Raw genomic sequence first — 16,432 nt, 5'->3', positions numbered from 1 at the left:
GTGTAACAAGGACACCTTAAAATAAAGTGTTGCCCAAAATAAATGTAACTGTAATCAGTTACAGCTACTAAGAAAAAATGTGTAATTAAATTAGTTACTTATGAAAATGTTAATGATTACAAAAGGGGTTGCATCTGAATATTTTCACACACATACAGATTTAATTGATTTCTTTCTTAAATTGCATCAACTGCTCTAAAATATGAGACACTAATGTTTCAGATACAGTAACTGTTTTATTTCCTATTTGGGTTTATGTATATGCTTTATTTTATTTATTTATTTATTTAATTTTTTTCTGTCATAGCTATGCAAAGATTTGATTTCAAAAACAGTATCATCTCGTTATGATTTTAAATCTTTATTTAACTTTAATTACATTGAATAAAATATCAATTCATTACAATATTTTGTATAAAGTGTTTTGAATTATCACTATCCATTCCTTATTTTGTTAGATTTTTAAATGGTCAAATACTGAGTAACAAAAATGCTTTCTATGTGTTCCCTTTCTAACAAGATTTTAATGTTTGATTGTAATCATAATGTAAAACCTGATAATTATCTAACCAACAATATCTAAACCTTGACAAAAAGTAGTCTTTTATAATGTCTAGATATATATCTAAATGCAAAACCTAAAAAAATAAGAAATTATGTCTAAAAAACAACGGGAATTCAAAAGCCTCTGTATATTTATCTATATAGGGCGCTAATACAAGAGGTTACGCAACATTACACCATTTTTATCATTTAATGCCTCCAGATGGCCCAATTCTAACTTCAAAAAATGGATTTTAAATGCCTTCGCTCTATTTTAATGTGAAATATTGCATTTATTAAAAAATAGTAAAGAAATAAAAAATATATATGTTAATTGTAATGGAGAAAATAGCTAATTAAAATTGTATAAATATTGCATAGTATCATAAAATTCCCTCAAAATCATAAATGATAATAAAAAAAAATTATTGAACAAAATTATATTACATTGATTTTCCTGAGAGAAAAAAAAAAGTTACATTGCAAGGCTTCGGCCACTTTTGACCGCGAAGGAGGCTAAACGAAGAGGACCAGAGCGTTAAAGTAACTGAAATAGTTACACTACTTGTTACATTTTAAATAGGGTAACTTGTAATCTGTATCCTATTATGTTTCCAAAGTAACCTTCCCAGCACTGCAGGCTGCGATGGAGAGAATCATTACAAGATGCCACACACACACACACGCACACGTTCTCAGTGGTTTGTGCTGCTGGAGGACGAGTGTGTGAGTGTGTGTTTGTTTGAAGCGCTGGCTCGCTGTCGTCTGTATTGCTGGGTAATTACACACCTGCGTGTGAGATGTGCAAGCGTAGCGGCGGTAGTATCCGGGGTCACAGGACGTGTCTTCCAGACAGAAACTAGCTTTATGGCCCTCGGGCGACGCGCTGCTGTGTGCCGAAGTCCAGCAGGTCGTAGTGACAGAACTCATTCATGCTGTGATAGTGACTGACCACAACAAAACATCAGCAGCAGCACACACCGACAGTCACATTATCAGTTATGCATATGCACTGCAAAAAATTATTCTCTTACTTAGTGTTTTTGAACATTTTTGAAAAATCAAGGACGAGTGTGTGAGTGTGTGTTTGTTTGAAGCGCTGGCTCGCTGTCGTCTGTATTGCTGGGTAATTACACACCTGCGTGTGAGATGTGCAAGCGTAGCGGCGGTAGTATCCGGGGTCACAGGACGTGTCTTCCAGACAGAAACTAGCTTTATGGCCCTCGGGCGACGCGCTGCTGTGTGCCGGAGTCCAGCAGGTCGTAGTGACAGAACTCATTCATGCTGTGATAGTGACTGACCACAACAAAACATCAGCAGCAGCACACACCGACAGTCACATTATCAGTTATGCATATGCACTGCAAAAAATTATTCTCTTACTTAGTGTTTTTGAACATTTTTGAAAAATCATCTTGTTTAGCCTTTGAATTAAGATTATTTTTCTTGCCCCATTGGCAGATATTTTTGCTTGTTTTAAGCTAAAACTCACAAAATTGTGATTATTTTTAGAAAACAAGACTTAATATCTTAAATCATTTCACTCGTACAGTAAATTCATCTTGATTCAAGAATGTTTAGATATTTATACTAGAACACAAGACACAAACACTAAGTAAGAAAATCATTTTTTGCAGTGTGCTTTTGTTCCTCTGCAACCTGATGTTTTGTGTTTATAACATCTTTTATGCAGTTTCCATCAAAGTCAGCAATCTTTTTGCCATCCAAAAGTTTTGGTTCATTATTGTTTCTGAAAGAGTTTATTATTAAGAGTTAATTGAGTTTATTGCTTATTAAAAGTTTCCGTCTCTGCTGCTCAGCAAGGCTGCATTTATTTAATCAAAAATACAGTAAAAATAGTTAAATCTTATTAGAATGTAAAACAGCTGTTTTCTATGTGAATATCTGTTAAGCTGTAATTTATTTCTGTGATGCGCAGCTGTATTTTCAGCATCATGACTCCAGTCTTCAGTGTCACATGATCTTCAGAAATCATTCTAATATGCTGATTTGCTGCTCGAGAAACATTTCTGATTATTATCAATGTTGAAAACAGTTGTGCTGCACAATATTTTTGTGGAAACCGTGATGCATTTTATTTTTAAGGATTCACAGATGAACATAAAATTCAAAAGGACCGCATTCATTTTTTTTGTAACTATCTCTTTAATGACATTTTTGATCAGTTGAATGCATCCTTGATGAATAATGCATGCATTTCTTTTTAAAACACTTCTGAACAGTAGTGCGCATTCAAATATTTTACTTTGCATCACAATATAAATAATGAATTGTACATAAATGCAGCAGCATCAGCAGTTATTCTATCAAAGGCCGTGACATGTATGTGTATTTCTCCTCACTTGTGACAGCTGTGCCATTCCCAGTCGTGTCTCGGTCTGCTGGGAAGAAAGTCTGCGGTTCCTTGATTCTTCACGTGCTGCGGGAACCTCAGCAGGACCCTGGTGTCGTAATCCCGCGCGTTTGCAGCCGAACTGAGGAACACAGCGGGAGACTTCACAGAGGCTCAGCAGAGAAACCTCTTATCAAGAAACAGCTCTGCCTCTGCACAAGTTACTGAGTTATGGCTCTTGGCAGATTAAAAAGCTCCTTATGTTTGATTATAGGTTCTTCAGATCAGGTTCTTTAAAGCACCAGAGCACTGATGCTCCTCTACAGAACTGGAGTGACTTCAGGCTGCAGTGAAGCTCTTGCTGCTTCTACATCCCAGCTAACAGAGAAAGTTCATAGCATTCACGATTATGTAAACGTTAGGACAAAACATTCTTTTTATAACATTACGGTTGAGAGGAAATGTTCTTAGAACAATGTTCTCGAAACATCCTCATGATGTTATTTGTATGCTCTCATTACAGAGTTAAATGTTTCTCTAACATTCGCATAACAAGGGGAAAAAAACTATTTTAATACAAAAAATGGATGTTTAGTTGAGAGGACATGCAAATGTAACGTTCTCATGACAGTTTCAAAATGATTGAATGGAATGTTTCTCTAACGTTCGCATAACCAAGAAAAAAAAGTTCTTTAAATATAAAACGCTGGTGTTTTAGACATTTAGAGAACAATTACATTTAACATTGTTACATATTGTTACAATATTGTAACATTTTCAACATACAGAATAGAATGTTTCTCTAACATTAACACAAACTACAAAAACTTTAAGTATAAAAACTGGGTGTTTTAGATGTTGAGAGCACATTCAGATTACATTTTCAAAATTTGTAAATATAATGTTCTGGCAACGTTTGCATAACCAAGAAGAAACGCCCTTTAGATGCTTTAGATGTTAAGAGAACATTCAAATGTAACGTTCTCATAAGATTTTCAGAATGATAGAATGTAACGTTCCTCTAATGCTCGCATAACCCAGAAGAAATGTTCTTAATGCATCATGAGAAGGTGAGCAGCACCTGGCTAGACAGTTCTCCTCCGCAGCGCACCGGAGGCTGTACATGGCCACTCTCTGGACATACGTGGACACCTGGATCATGTAGGGATCCACCACCAGATCCGGGAGACCTGTGCACATTTATAACCATCATCAGTGCTGGGGAGTAACTAGTTACATGTAACGGAATTACAAAATAAATGTAACCGTAATCAGTGTCATTAAATTACAGTTACTTGTCAAAATGTTAACGATTACAACGAAGGTTACATCTGAATATTTTCACATGCATACAGATTTAAATTATTTCTTTCATAAATTGCATCAACTGCTCTAAAATATGAGACACTAATGTTTCAGGAGTTTAGGACACATGCTTATTACATTTCCCTGTTTGGATTTATGTATATGCTTTATTTTTAAGATTAACTGTTTTTCCACAGCATTGTTAGATGTTTCCTGACATATCGCTTTGCAAAGATTTCATTTCAAATCTATTAAACTATCTTATAGTTTTAAATCTGTATTTAACCTCAAATCAATCTCAAAGTAAAAAGAGGTGCTAAAGTATGATTTTGTGGTGGCTGTGCTTCAAAATTCAATGATTATAATCTTAATTGAAGTGATGAAGGATTGTGAAAGTCTGACAGTAATCAGTGCTGAGTTAACCTGCCTGCTTTACATGTTACACAGTTGAAAACATTCTTTAGAGATGTATAAGTAATCAAATGTAATCAGTTGCATTAATAAAGTAATTAAAATAGTTACACTACTTATTAGATTTTAAACAGGGTAACATCTGTAACCTGTTACATTTCCAAAGTAACCTTCCCAGCACTGTTCATCATCATCATCATCATCTTCTCACCGTTCTGGAAGTATCTGGTTCCGTGATGCCTCTGCGCGCTTCTCTGTCTGGGTCTGTAGTACGAGTCGTAGTAGTTGTAGTATGGACTATAGGGACTGTTCCTGACGGATTTGTAGGGATCGTAGGGGTCATCGGACACCATCCCGTCACTGGTGTTCTGCCGGTCTGTGATCACGGACACCTCTTCGTCCCAGTGGCACGTTCTGAGACCCGGGGCTCACCGGCTGATACGAGCGCCCGTTATTCATCCATCGCATCCGTGCTCTCGATCCCGGGTGAAGCTGAGAGAACACCGTCAGAACGCCAGCTGAAACGCACAGAAACAGCAGAACGACACCGAACCCGCACCGCGCCATAATCCGCGCAAAACCGGCGAGAAAACGCGCCGCGGGCTCCTGGAGCGCCGTTTGAGAATGCGGTGAAGATGATGAGGAAGATGAGGAGGAGCTGCTGCGCGTGCAGAAGTTTTACCGTTTCTGGATCAGTTTCAGAGTTACACAAGTGACACTTAAAACCGCATGATATGTGACCCTGGACCACAAAACTGGTCAATTTTGTGAAATTAAGATTTATGCATCATCTCAAAGCTGAATAAAAAAGCTTGTCGTGTAAACATGACTGAAGACGCGAAAAGATCGGAGGAACAGACAAACCGATTAAATTGAGCGAGTCATTTACGCTGGAACCGCTCCGATTGATTCAAACTCAAACTCGATTCACTAGCAAAAACCAGATCAAGAGCCAACAATTTTCGAATTTCGACATCGCTTCTAATGATTTTAAAAACCACGCATTGATGGGTGAAACGGAGCTTTTCGAAACTCTGAATCAGGAGCGCGGATCGCGAATCATTTGATTTAGATCGGAACTTCAGAGCGCTTATCACGAATCTTTTTTTCTGATTTCTTACTTTCTTTTTTTTATTAAACAGCAGAAAAGCAAACCATCATAATTATAAAAACAAAACAGAAAAAAAGAACGGAAGAAAGCATACACAGGTTGGCGCAGATAGCCTCATAGGCAGCGCGTCGAGCGTCCCGAGTTCGAATCCCGGCTCGTGGACCTTTCCCGATCCCATCCCTCTCTCTCTCCCACTTCACTTCCTGTTTAAACGCTGCCCTATCAAATAAAGGCAAAGACGCCTAAAATAAATCTTTAAATAATAAAATATGTTATAAAAACGTTTCTTAGAATGTTCAATCAATATTTCGTAAAAAAAAAAAAAATAGACTTATCGGCTAATTCAGACGTTTTCTCTGAATTGTGAGGTATAAAAAAGTTATTACCTCTTTTGTTGTTTATTTAAAAAACAGAACTGCAAGATGTAAATTCAGAAAAAAACTTTGGGAGCAGAAAAACACATTTCTATAATTCGCCTCGTGCTGCATTTACAAAGTAAGATTTCTCTAAAATATTCAATAATACTGAATCAGTCAGTGCATGGATGATTTAACATATAAAGTGCCTGTTGTTGAGCTTCTGTTTTTAATCGAAGGAGAAAAGCTCAGTAGCAGCAGTGAAACTGTAGTAGTATGGTGTTTTAGAACAGAATGTGATGTGTGTTTGTCACTGTCTGGAATGAATTTGTGGAATTCTGGGTTTGGCCGCTGGATTTGAGTCTGATGTTCTGATGGTGACAGAAGTTTATTGTCCTCAACAACACAGAAAGAAACACAACAGCAGCAGTGAAACTGCAGCGATGCAGATTAATGTGCATCCATCTGTGTGTTAAAGTGTGATGAGGCCGTGTGCGGATGACCTCTGCTCATTAAACTCAAATAAAACACTGGTCTCACGCCACATGTGGCCTCAGAGCTCGTTTAGCTCGTCTAGTTATGCTCATCCACATACAGAAGCACAGTAAGAACTCTTAAAGTCTGACTAACTTGCAGCTAACAAAGGGCTAATCAGATCAAATTAGACCAATCTGTTTTTTGCAGCTAATTTAAAGTAGTTCTGACCAGTCTTCTGCTAAACCTGTAGTAAAGTCTGTAAAGAGATCTACAACTTATTTTATTTTATTCTATTCCTATTCTATCTATAGCACACCTGTACATACTATTTATTCTTTTTTTGTGGTTTATATTTATGCATGTGTATTTTATTCACATCTCATTTTTATTATCTGTGTGTTGTTGTTGTCTCCGTGTACTGGAAGCTTGTGACACTATAACAAATTCCTTGTATGTGCAAACATACTTGGCAATAAAGCTCTTTCTGATTCTGATTCTTTAAGAAAAAAAAATTACTTGCAAGCTAAGCAGTTTATGCCATTCAATCAATAATTTGTTTCATGAATTCAGTTCAGTCCATTAATTATTTCATACGGGACAAGTTTATATAACTACGGAAGCTTAAAGCTTGTTTCTGCCACAGAACAACAAAAAAAAAAGTAATTGTGACTTTTTTTTCATAATTTTATTCAGAAAAAAGTAAGAATTGTGAGATAAAAAGTTGCAATTACCTTTTTTATTTTATATTCCGTGGCAAAAAAAAACAAAAAAACAGAATTGGAAGATATACAGTAAATTCACAACTCTGAGGAAAAAAGTCAGAATTCCATGGTTTATATCTTTTTTTCCTCAAAATTGTGAATTTATATCTTACAATTCTGTTTATATCTCACAATTCCGACTTTCTTCCCATAATTGCAAGAACAAAAGCCTGAATTGTGAGATACAAAATTGCAATTACCTGTTTGTTTGTTTGTTACAAGCTCTTTACAAACTTCCATATAACAGCACATGATTCAGCTGTTGCAGAAAATGCATTAATGCCTACAGTTTACTGTTAAATGATCAAGAACATGCAGAAATGCCCTGAGAAAGACTGCAGTGAACAGTGTGACAACATGCCCCGCTCTCATTATGGGAGACGAGACCTGAAACAGAAGTGCAAAGCATTTCAGCTCCAGCGTCTGTCACAGAATCCGCAAACATGAAGATGACATGAACTGTTGCTGTTTATTTCCATCTCTGAACCTTCTTGTTTCTTTGCTGTCATATTTCTCTCGTTTGCCATCATCATGAAAAAGCTGTCAAGAGAAAGAGAGCGTGAGACATTTAAAGTCACAATCTCTTCTCCAGCTTTCTGAATCTGATGGAGCGCAGTGTTAAAGAACTTCAGGGAGAGATGAACGTGATTAACCCATTTAATCCCACCAGTCACAATACTGACCATAAATAGGATGTTTGTATGAAGTTTTAGTGCATTTCCTGCAAATATGGAATTAATAAAGGGTCTCAATTAGTGTCACATACTGCAAATTATCACATGACCAGAGCAGTTTAATTCCTGTTTGCACCTTGAGATGATGACTGCATCAAAGCTCCAAAACAAAAGCCTAGTAAAGTATGTTAACAAAGATATGACAAAGATTTTTGGTGCATGTTATCTTTAAGGTGTCTAGTATTAATATATGAATTCACATATATTCAGTTTTGTTGAGTGTGGTCACAGAATGAGTAAACAGTTGCAGTTGTTAGTGAAAATTATACAAAAACGTTGCAATGACAAAATATTGCACTAAATTAAAAGTTCAAATGTTACAAATAAGTTACAATATTGATGTTATACTGGTAGCACTAATATAACAATTTGATCATATATGTTGCAATAAAGTAACAATTTTGAAATACGTTAGTTGTATTGTTTTGTCTTTTGTCTTAGCTAAGAAGTGTTGTACCAGGGTTTTTATGCATAATAGTAACCACATAATAGTAAAATAGATGACTGCAGAAATATGTTAATTCAGTATAAACATTATCCCACCGGTCACAATTGTGACCGACCATAAAACACAGTTTTTCACACAATTTTCCCCCAAAAAAAACAAAAACAAAAAAAATTATTGATATTTCAAAGGGTTACTAATGACACATCTTTTGGATATTTTCATATCTGGGAAAAATGCGGGATTAAACGGGTTAAATACAAGATTTAATTCGTTTAACTCAACTCAACTCAACTCAACACGCTGGATCAACACAACAGCTCAGTGAAAGCTGAGAATCTCCTAAACGAGACACTTTTAAACGCGGTGTAAAGATCGAAGTCAAGGCACTGTAGCGAGCTGAATATAACGGCCTGCAGGTCGGTGTCTCAATGAGCTGCAGATGTGTGGCATTGACCTGACGACTTTAATCTGCATTCTAATGAAGGGAGATGGGCTGCTGCTCACACACAGGACATATAAAAACCAAGCGGCAACCTCCCGCTCTCTCTGGTGAAGCCAACACGGAAGTGACTTAAACTGCAATTCATCAACTGGCCGCTAGAGGCTGGCTGCAAAAGGGAGTCAATCCCATAGACTCCCCATGTTAAAATGGCCAACTTTACAGCAGAAAAATCCGGGAGTGACGCGCGGTGACGCGCTGCCAAGATGGCGACGGCTGGCTCCGCCCACTTTTGAGCTTCAAAAACACTCTTCGGAACTCTACGGGTGACGTCACGGACACTACGTCCATGTTTTTATACAGTCTATGGTAAAAACATGGAAAATCAGCGCTCCCTGTCCCATCAGCCACCAGCAGGACGTTCTGCTCGCTCACAGCAAACCTCCGATTACACGCTCACAACTTTCACTAACGGTTTTTAAAAGTTCTTTAAAGTCCGTGTAAAGCGATATTAAAATATGTGTTCTGAGTTTGTCACACAACAGAAAAATGTGTTATTAACCACCCAGCCAAATTTGAATGATAAAAAAACCCGCCAAGTAAATAAAATAAGTTATCAAAATCTTGAAAAAATAAGCAGGACTCTCTGCTCTCAAACGCTGGGGGCGTGTCCGCTGTCTGCGCTGAAACCACGCCCACTCACAGTAAAGCGGCATCTCTGTCAAATACCGCTACAACCTGAATGGATGCTACTGATGCTACCTCTAGTAGCTTAATTGGATTTATACATCCATACATGTTTGAGCCTCCAGAGCCAGAATCCAATTCAGAGAACATTGACCGGCTACCCGAGAATCAACCCCATCCCACTTGGTCTGCAACGGAATGGTATTTTTTTTTTTCTTCTGATGCAGTAGTTATTATAGTGTTAGGGGCGGGGCCACGCATCGAGCCACCGTTTTAGCCCCGCCCCAAAACAGAACACAGAATTGGTGAAAAACTGTTTAATGGTTTAACTCCACAATACTACATACTTCAGAGTCTTTGTAATGTGTTTCTGCAATACATTTCTAACATTTATAATGTGTTTATTGTCCTATCCTAACAAACCATACATCAATAGAAAACTTATTTATTCAGATATTTATTATGATGTAGAAATCTCAATTTCCAAAAATGGACCCTTTAACTGGTATAGTTTTGTCTCGCAACCCTGGCTGTATGGAGCAGAGCAGACGCTTTCAGAACTGTAGCGTATGTTTTCCAGCTGAACTTAATGATTTTTATTTCCATCAAAAAGCAAAATGACAGTGGGGGCCAATCGTGTAATCAGTGTACGACCAAACACCGTGTAACACCGCTGTCTGTTGCAAGGTTTCTAGAATAATGAAAACATTATCATTTGCATGTTTTTTCAGCCTTGCCAATTAAAACATTCAAGCGATTTGACATTATTCAAGCACAAGAACACATGAAAGAGTCAGTGCTCGACAGCTGTTTTCTGACTTAGAGACATCTCTGACAATGCTTGCACTTTCACTCTCGCTTCATTATACATACAAGATCATGTCAAAATACATGATATCTTGGTGAATATTCTCGAAAGCAGTTGTTTGTGTCTCAAGTTAACTGTTAAGAAATAAATCAGATGTGGATCCTTATATTGGATTTGTGCTTCAAGCTGCCCATGTTGGCTTTCTCAAGCCAACATCAAAGTTTGTTCACAAACTATAGCCTATTGTATACGTTCTCATAATGTTGAGAGAAAATATTCTTAGAACAACATTCTCTGAACGTCCTTACAATGCAAAAAAAATATTTTTGTCTTGTGTTCTAGTATAAATATCTAAATATTCTTGAATCAAGATGCATTTACTTGACAAATAAAATGATTTAAATATTAAGTCTTGTTTTCTAAAAAAAAAACACACAAAAAAAATCTAAATATTGTTAGTTTTTGCTTAAAAGAAGCAAAAATATCTACCAATGCGGTAAGAAAATTAATCTTAATTCAAAGTCTAAACAAGATTATTTTTCTTGCCCCATTGGCAGATATTTTTGCTTGTTTTAAGGAAAAACTAACAACATTTGTATATTTATTTACAGAAAACAAGACATATCATAAGTCATTTTACTTGTACAGTAAATTCATCTTGATTCAAGAATGTTTAGATATGTTTACTAGAAAACAAGACAAAAACACTAAGAAGTGTACGACGTTATTTGTACTTGATGAACATTCTAATAAACCTTTTTGTAACAATTTAAGTTCTAACCATAACCAGGAACCTGGACATTTTAACATTCTTAGATTATTAAAAACAAACATTCAGTTAATTGTATATTTTGGGTGAGAATAAAGTTACTAGAACACTACAAGAAACATTCTGTAACCTTTAAATAATGTTATAATATCATTACAAGAAAACGAGACATTTCGAAACAATTTTTTTTATAAGCTAAATGTGTTCGCTGTGGCTTCAGTTCTGCTGCATGAAAGTTACTAGAACACTACAAGAAACATTCTGTAACCTTTAAATAATGTTATAATATCATTACAAGAAAACGAGACATTTCGAAACAATGTTTTCATAAGCTAAATGTGTTCGCTGTGGCTTCAGTTCTGCTGCATGATGATTCTGTGACACTCAGTTAATCTTTGGTTCCGTTGTGTTTTTTGATGCTCGGTTTGTGAGCAGATCTATGGATCTATATCCATTTATGGCTCTCCGCGCGACGTGGCAGCGAACGTGAGGCCTACTGAGAGCGTTTGCTGATCGAACGCCACGTGCGTCTCTGTTGCACAATTCATAAATATGTTGAGATGTCAGATATGGCAGAAGCTCATTCCAGCGGTCGCAGCAGCTTCATGATCTCTGTAATTTGGATGCAGTGAGAACAAAGACAGGTTTGGCTTCGGGACGGCTGCTTTTACGAAATCACACGTGCCAGAAACTCAAGAGCCAGGGTCGCGGGCAAATAAAGCTTTCTGACATGACATAATGATAAAATATTGTATTCTAAATAATGTATTCCGATAACAGCAGCAGGCTAAAGGACGAAGTGAGAAACATGAAGTAGGACAGATTTAATTTTTTTAACTAATGATAAGCGTGGAAGTGTGCGAGCGCAGTGCTGTCACTCATTCACACACAGCCAATCAGAAATGAGTTCATTTGCATAGAACATTTAAAGAGACAGCAGCAAAAAAATGTCCTGTCTAGTGGAGTGAAAACCGGATGTGAAACACTTATGAAACACAAAAACTAACATAAAAATAGTCATGGTAATCAAAATAAAATAAAGCGAGCCTTCAAATCAGTGTTTCTCAAGCAGATCTTCAAGGTGACTTTAATAATCATTTCAAATCATTTAAAACAGGGCAAATCAAACCAAACTTAAAAATAAATAAAAAATCAAGATATTTCTTATTTTAATTCCAAAACCCTACTTTTTCTTATTCTATTCCAAAAACAGACAGAGCTGTGAGATGTAAACTCAGAGAAAAACAGATTTGCAAAATAAAAACTCAGAATTGCAAGAAAAATCTCCGAATAATCTCAAAATTACTACTTATTGTCGCTGATTTATAAGAACAAAAAAGTCAGAATTGTGATGTAAAAAGTTGCCATTACCTTTTTACTTTTTAACAGCATGTGATTCAGCTGTTGCGGAAAACACATTAATGGCCTACAATACAGTCTGAATCAGAAGACAGCGTTATTTACAGTGTGACAACATGCCCCATATGTAACTCCATTAGAAACATTTAGTGCAGTGTTTAACAAATGAACCATGTTGTTGTTTTAATTAATGTACTGATTTATGATTATTGTTTTTGCTTTGGTTCTATATAATTTTGTCTTGTGAGGTGTATGTTTGTGAAACTTTTGTACGGTCATCTTGGCCAGGACTCCCTGGAAGAAGAGATTTCTTTTATCTCAGTGGGACCTTCCTGGAAAAATAAAGGATAAATAAATAAATATTAGAGCTTGTTACTAATCGAGAACAAACCCGTCCTGAGAAACACTGCAGTGAACTGTGTGACAACATGCCCCGCTCTCCCGCTCTCAGCAGCACGGCATCATGGGACGAGAGACCTGAAACAGAAGTGCATTGTTATAATCAAATGACATGAGCCTTTAAATCAGCCTCGAGATGAGACGAATCAAACAAACAAATCAAGATATTCCTTTTTTTGTCTTTGAAGAACCACATGAGGAAGATTCCTTTCAAAAGTGTTGTTTCTAGACCTGGAAGAGACACGGAAATGAATTAAATCTTAAATAGAATGACATGGGCATTTTTAAAACAAATACACATTTGATAGTCTCTAGTAAAAATGATATATTATATGGAAAAAGCCCATATAAGAATGAAAAAGTCATGGTGGCATCAAATGTTGACTTTAAATGATGGTTAACTAAATGCTATGTCTACAGTTTCCCATGAGCCTTCCACACAGGTTATGAATATTAATATCTCACCGTCACAGAATCTGGCTCTTCAGTGTGCATCTCTCAGCTCTTTCTGGTCCAGCAGGTGAAAACATCTCTCTCCTCAATTACAAAATAAATGTAACGATTGCAAAAAAGGTTACATCTGAATATTTTCACATGCATACAGATTTAATTGCATTCTTTCATACATTGCATCAACTGCTCTAAAATATGAGACACTAATGTTTCAGGAGTTTAGGACACATTCTTAATCCATAACTGATTTATGTTCTATTTGGGTTTATGTGCATGCTTTATTTTTTTAAGATTAACTGTTAGATGCCAGTGTTTCCAGTCATAACTACACAAAGATTTGATTTCAAAAACAGCATCATAGCTATTATGATTTTAAATCTGTATTTAACCTTGTGGTGGCTGTGCTTTAAAATTCAATTATTAGAATCTTAATTCAAGTGATGAAGGATTGTGAAAGTCTGACAGTAATCAGTGCTGAGTTAAGGTTAACCCTGCCTGCTTTACATGTTGAAAACATTCTTTAGAATTGTATAAAAGTAATAAAATGTAATCAGATACATTACTTTAAGTAATTGTTACTTGTTGCATTTTAAATAACTTGTAACTTGTGAGTCTGTAACTTGTTACATTTCCAAAGGAACGTTCCACAAACACACACTCCACTTTATATTATAACCGTGCTTCATCACATCAGCTCTAGTCTAGCACTACTAGTAATGGTTAACCTCTACTAATGAGAGCTGTCTGCTTTCATCATTTATTCTCTCAGCTCAAACTCAAACTCATCTGTGATTTAATAAAGACGCGTGCAGATGACTTCATGTTTTTAATCAGTACATAAATACATTTTCCATCATATACTGTGTGACATCTTTAAAATCATCTTAGAAAATATCAAAAATATGCTTCTTGTATTTGAAGGCTTTCTTTACAAAAACATAGAAGGTCCTTTACAAACTTCTGATTCTCTGGCAGCGTTGGACTGAATGTGTCTTTCGCGGTGGATTGTTAGTCGTTTTTGGTTTCTTTTCTTTAAAGGGTGATGTGATCAAATGCTCTGGCTCCGCTGTGAAGAACATCTCTTTCTGTCAGGAACGGCGAGCGTGATGAGATGAAGATGAGCTGCAGGGAACAGAGAAAGCATCAGCATCACAGACAGAAGAAGAAGAAGATGTGAATGAGACGCTGCTGTGTAGGAGACTTCATTTCTGTCCTCCTACAGATCTGCAGATGAGCATCTCTGAAAACACACGCCAAATGTGTTTATGTTTACAGACGCTGACGTCTTTCCTGAAACCTAAGAACATCACGTCTGTCCTTCTCTTCATCATGATTCAAATCATTCTCTTGCTTAGTGTTTGTGTCTTGTGTTCTAGTATAAATATCTAAACATTCTTGAATCAAGATGAATTTACTGTACAAGCGAAATGAGTTAAGATATCAAGTCTTGTTTTCTGTAAAAAAAAATAAATAAAATTGTTAGTTTTTGCTTAAAACATGTAAGATATCTGCTAATGAGGCAAGAAAAATAATCTTGTTTAGCCTTTGAATTAAGATGATTTTTCTTGCCACGTTAGCAGATATTTTACTTGTTTTAAGCAAAAACTAACAATTTTTTTATTTTTTTGTTTTTAGAAAAGACGACTTAATATCTTAATTCATTTTACTCGTACAGTAAATGCATTTTGATTCAAGAATGTTTAGATATTTATACTAGAACACAAGACATAAACACTAAGCAAGAGAATCATTTTTTGCAGTGTGCTATCATAGCTTTTGAATTAGAATTTTTCACATTTTGTTCATTTTAATTTTACTTAACATTTTAGTAATTTTGTATTAGTTTTTTATTTGCATATATGGTTTTAGTTATTTTAACTGAAACTAAAATAAAAATGAGGTATAGCGCCTTTGAAACTAGCTGAAATAAAAAATATATTATTTTAAGTAACTACTTGTTTTAACTATTTTTACTTTTTACTGTTTTTTTTCCATTTTGTTGCCTGGAAAAACTATCGGAAATAATCATTTATATTTTTTCACGTCGAGTAATTATTATTATTTTTTAATTGTGTTGCCTTGGAAACTAGTTGAAATAAAATGTATATTATTTTAAATATTTTTATTTGAAGTAATGAATTTTTTTATTGTTTTTTAACTGTTTTCTTATTGTATTGTCTGTGAAACTGGCTGAAATAAAACTTATAATTTATTTCAGTAAATGTTTTTATTTCAAGTAATTAAAAAATTTTTGTTACAGTTTTAGTTGACGATAATAACCCCGTATTAGACATGTCCAACCTGCTGCTGTGAAACACTGATCAATGCTGGATTAATTGAATTAATTAACAGATGGCAAATTATCCGTCACTCCTGTACTCACACAGCAGCGTTAACATAGTTTACTCTAATTCTATTGAATTGTCAGAAAAACAAAGTCTAGTGTTAGAAACCCATAATCTTAAAAAAAAAAAAATTACTAAATAAAAAAACTTAGATTTATGATGTTAATAACTGTGGAAAAGCGTCACAGTCTGTGAAAAGCGTCCATTGAGAATAAGATGAGAAATGTGTGTAATATTGTGTAAACATGATCACGTCGATCACCCTCCGAACTCAAAGCTCTCATCTCACAACAACAGCTGGATTTTTATGATGCTTTTAACAACCTGATGGCCAAAATGAACCCGCTCAATGAGACGTTTTTAACTAAAACACCATAGAGTCCATAATCCATAATAACTCTTCCTCCAGTGAAAAAGTGTTCTGGTGTGATCTCATTCTGACGGCACCCATTCACTGCAGAGCATCCATTGCTGAGACACTGATGCAATGCTACATTTCTACAAACCTGATGAAGAAACAAACTCATCCTGATCTCGGATGATCCTGTGGGTGAGCACTATTTCTGGCTGAACTATTCCTTTAATGATGAAGGAAGCACCCTGGAGCACAAAAGCAGTGTTAAGTCGCTGGGGTATATTTGTAGCAATAGCCAACAATACATTGTATGGGTCAA

General features: G+C 35.7%; 2 protein-coding genes across 3 annotated transcripts in view; both read right to left on the bottom strand.

The window, feature by feature from the left end:
* LOC107703626 (synphilin-1-like) overlaps positions 1 to 14,744 on the bottom strand; it is a 32,489-nt gene extending 17,745 nt beyond the window's left edge. Inside the window, exons 1-3 of the mRNA XM_016506329.1 lie at positions 14,687 to 14,744; positions 14,190 to 14,199; positions 7,537 to 7,539 (exon numbers count right to left, since the gene is read on the bottom strand). Coding sequence (XP_016361815.1) covers positions 7,537 to 7,539; positions 14,190 to 14,199; positions 14,687 to 14,744 — 71 coding nt within the window. The remainder of the gene's footprint in view (positions 1 to 7,536; positions 7,540 to 14,189; positions 14,200 to 14,686) is intronic.
* The window catches only part of LOC107703630 (protein Largen-like), a 7,508-nt gene continuing 5,311 nt past the window's right edge, over positions 14,236 to 16,432 (bottom strand). The window contains exons 3-4 of one of the 2 annotated variants that reach the window (XM_016506334.1): positions 16,265 to 16,358; positions 14,236 to 14,535 (exon numbers count right to left, since the gene is read on the bottom strand). The gene's annotated coding sequence lies outside the window, so the exon portion shown is untranslated. The remainder of the gene's footprint in view (positions 14,536 to 16,264; positions 16,359 to 16,432) is intronic. The other variant, XM_016506335.1, reaches the window with a different exon arrangement.

The sequence above is a fragment of the Sinocyclocheilus anshuiensis genome, unplaced genomic scaffold (genome assembly GCF_001515605.1).
Source record: "Sinocyclocheilus anshuiensis isolate Anshui unplaced genomic scaffold, SAMN03320099.WGS_v1.1 scaffold1324, whole genome shotgun sequence".
Lineage (NCBI taxonomy): Eukaryota > Metazoa > Chordata > Actinopteri > Cypriniformes > Cyprinidae > Sinocyclocheilus > Sinocyclocheilus anshuiensis.
The sequence above is the reverse complement of the archived record's forward strand: the minus strand, read 5'-3'. Positions and strand labels throughout refer to the sequence as shown.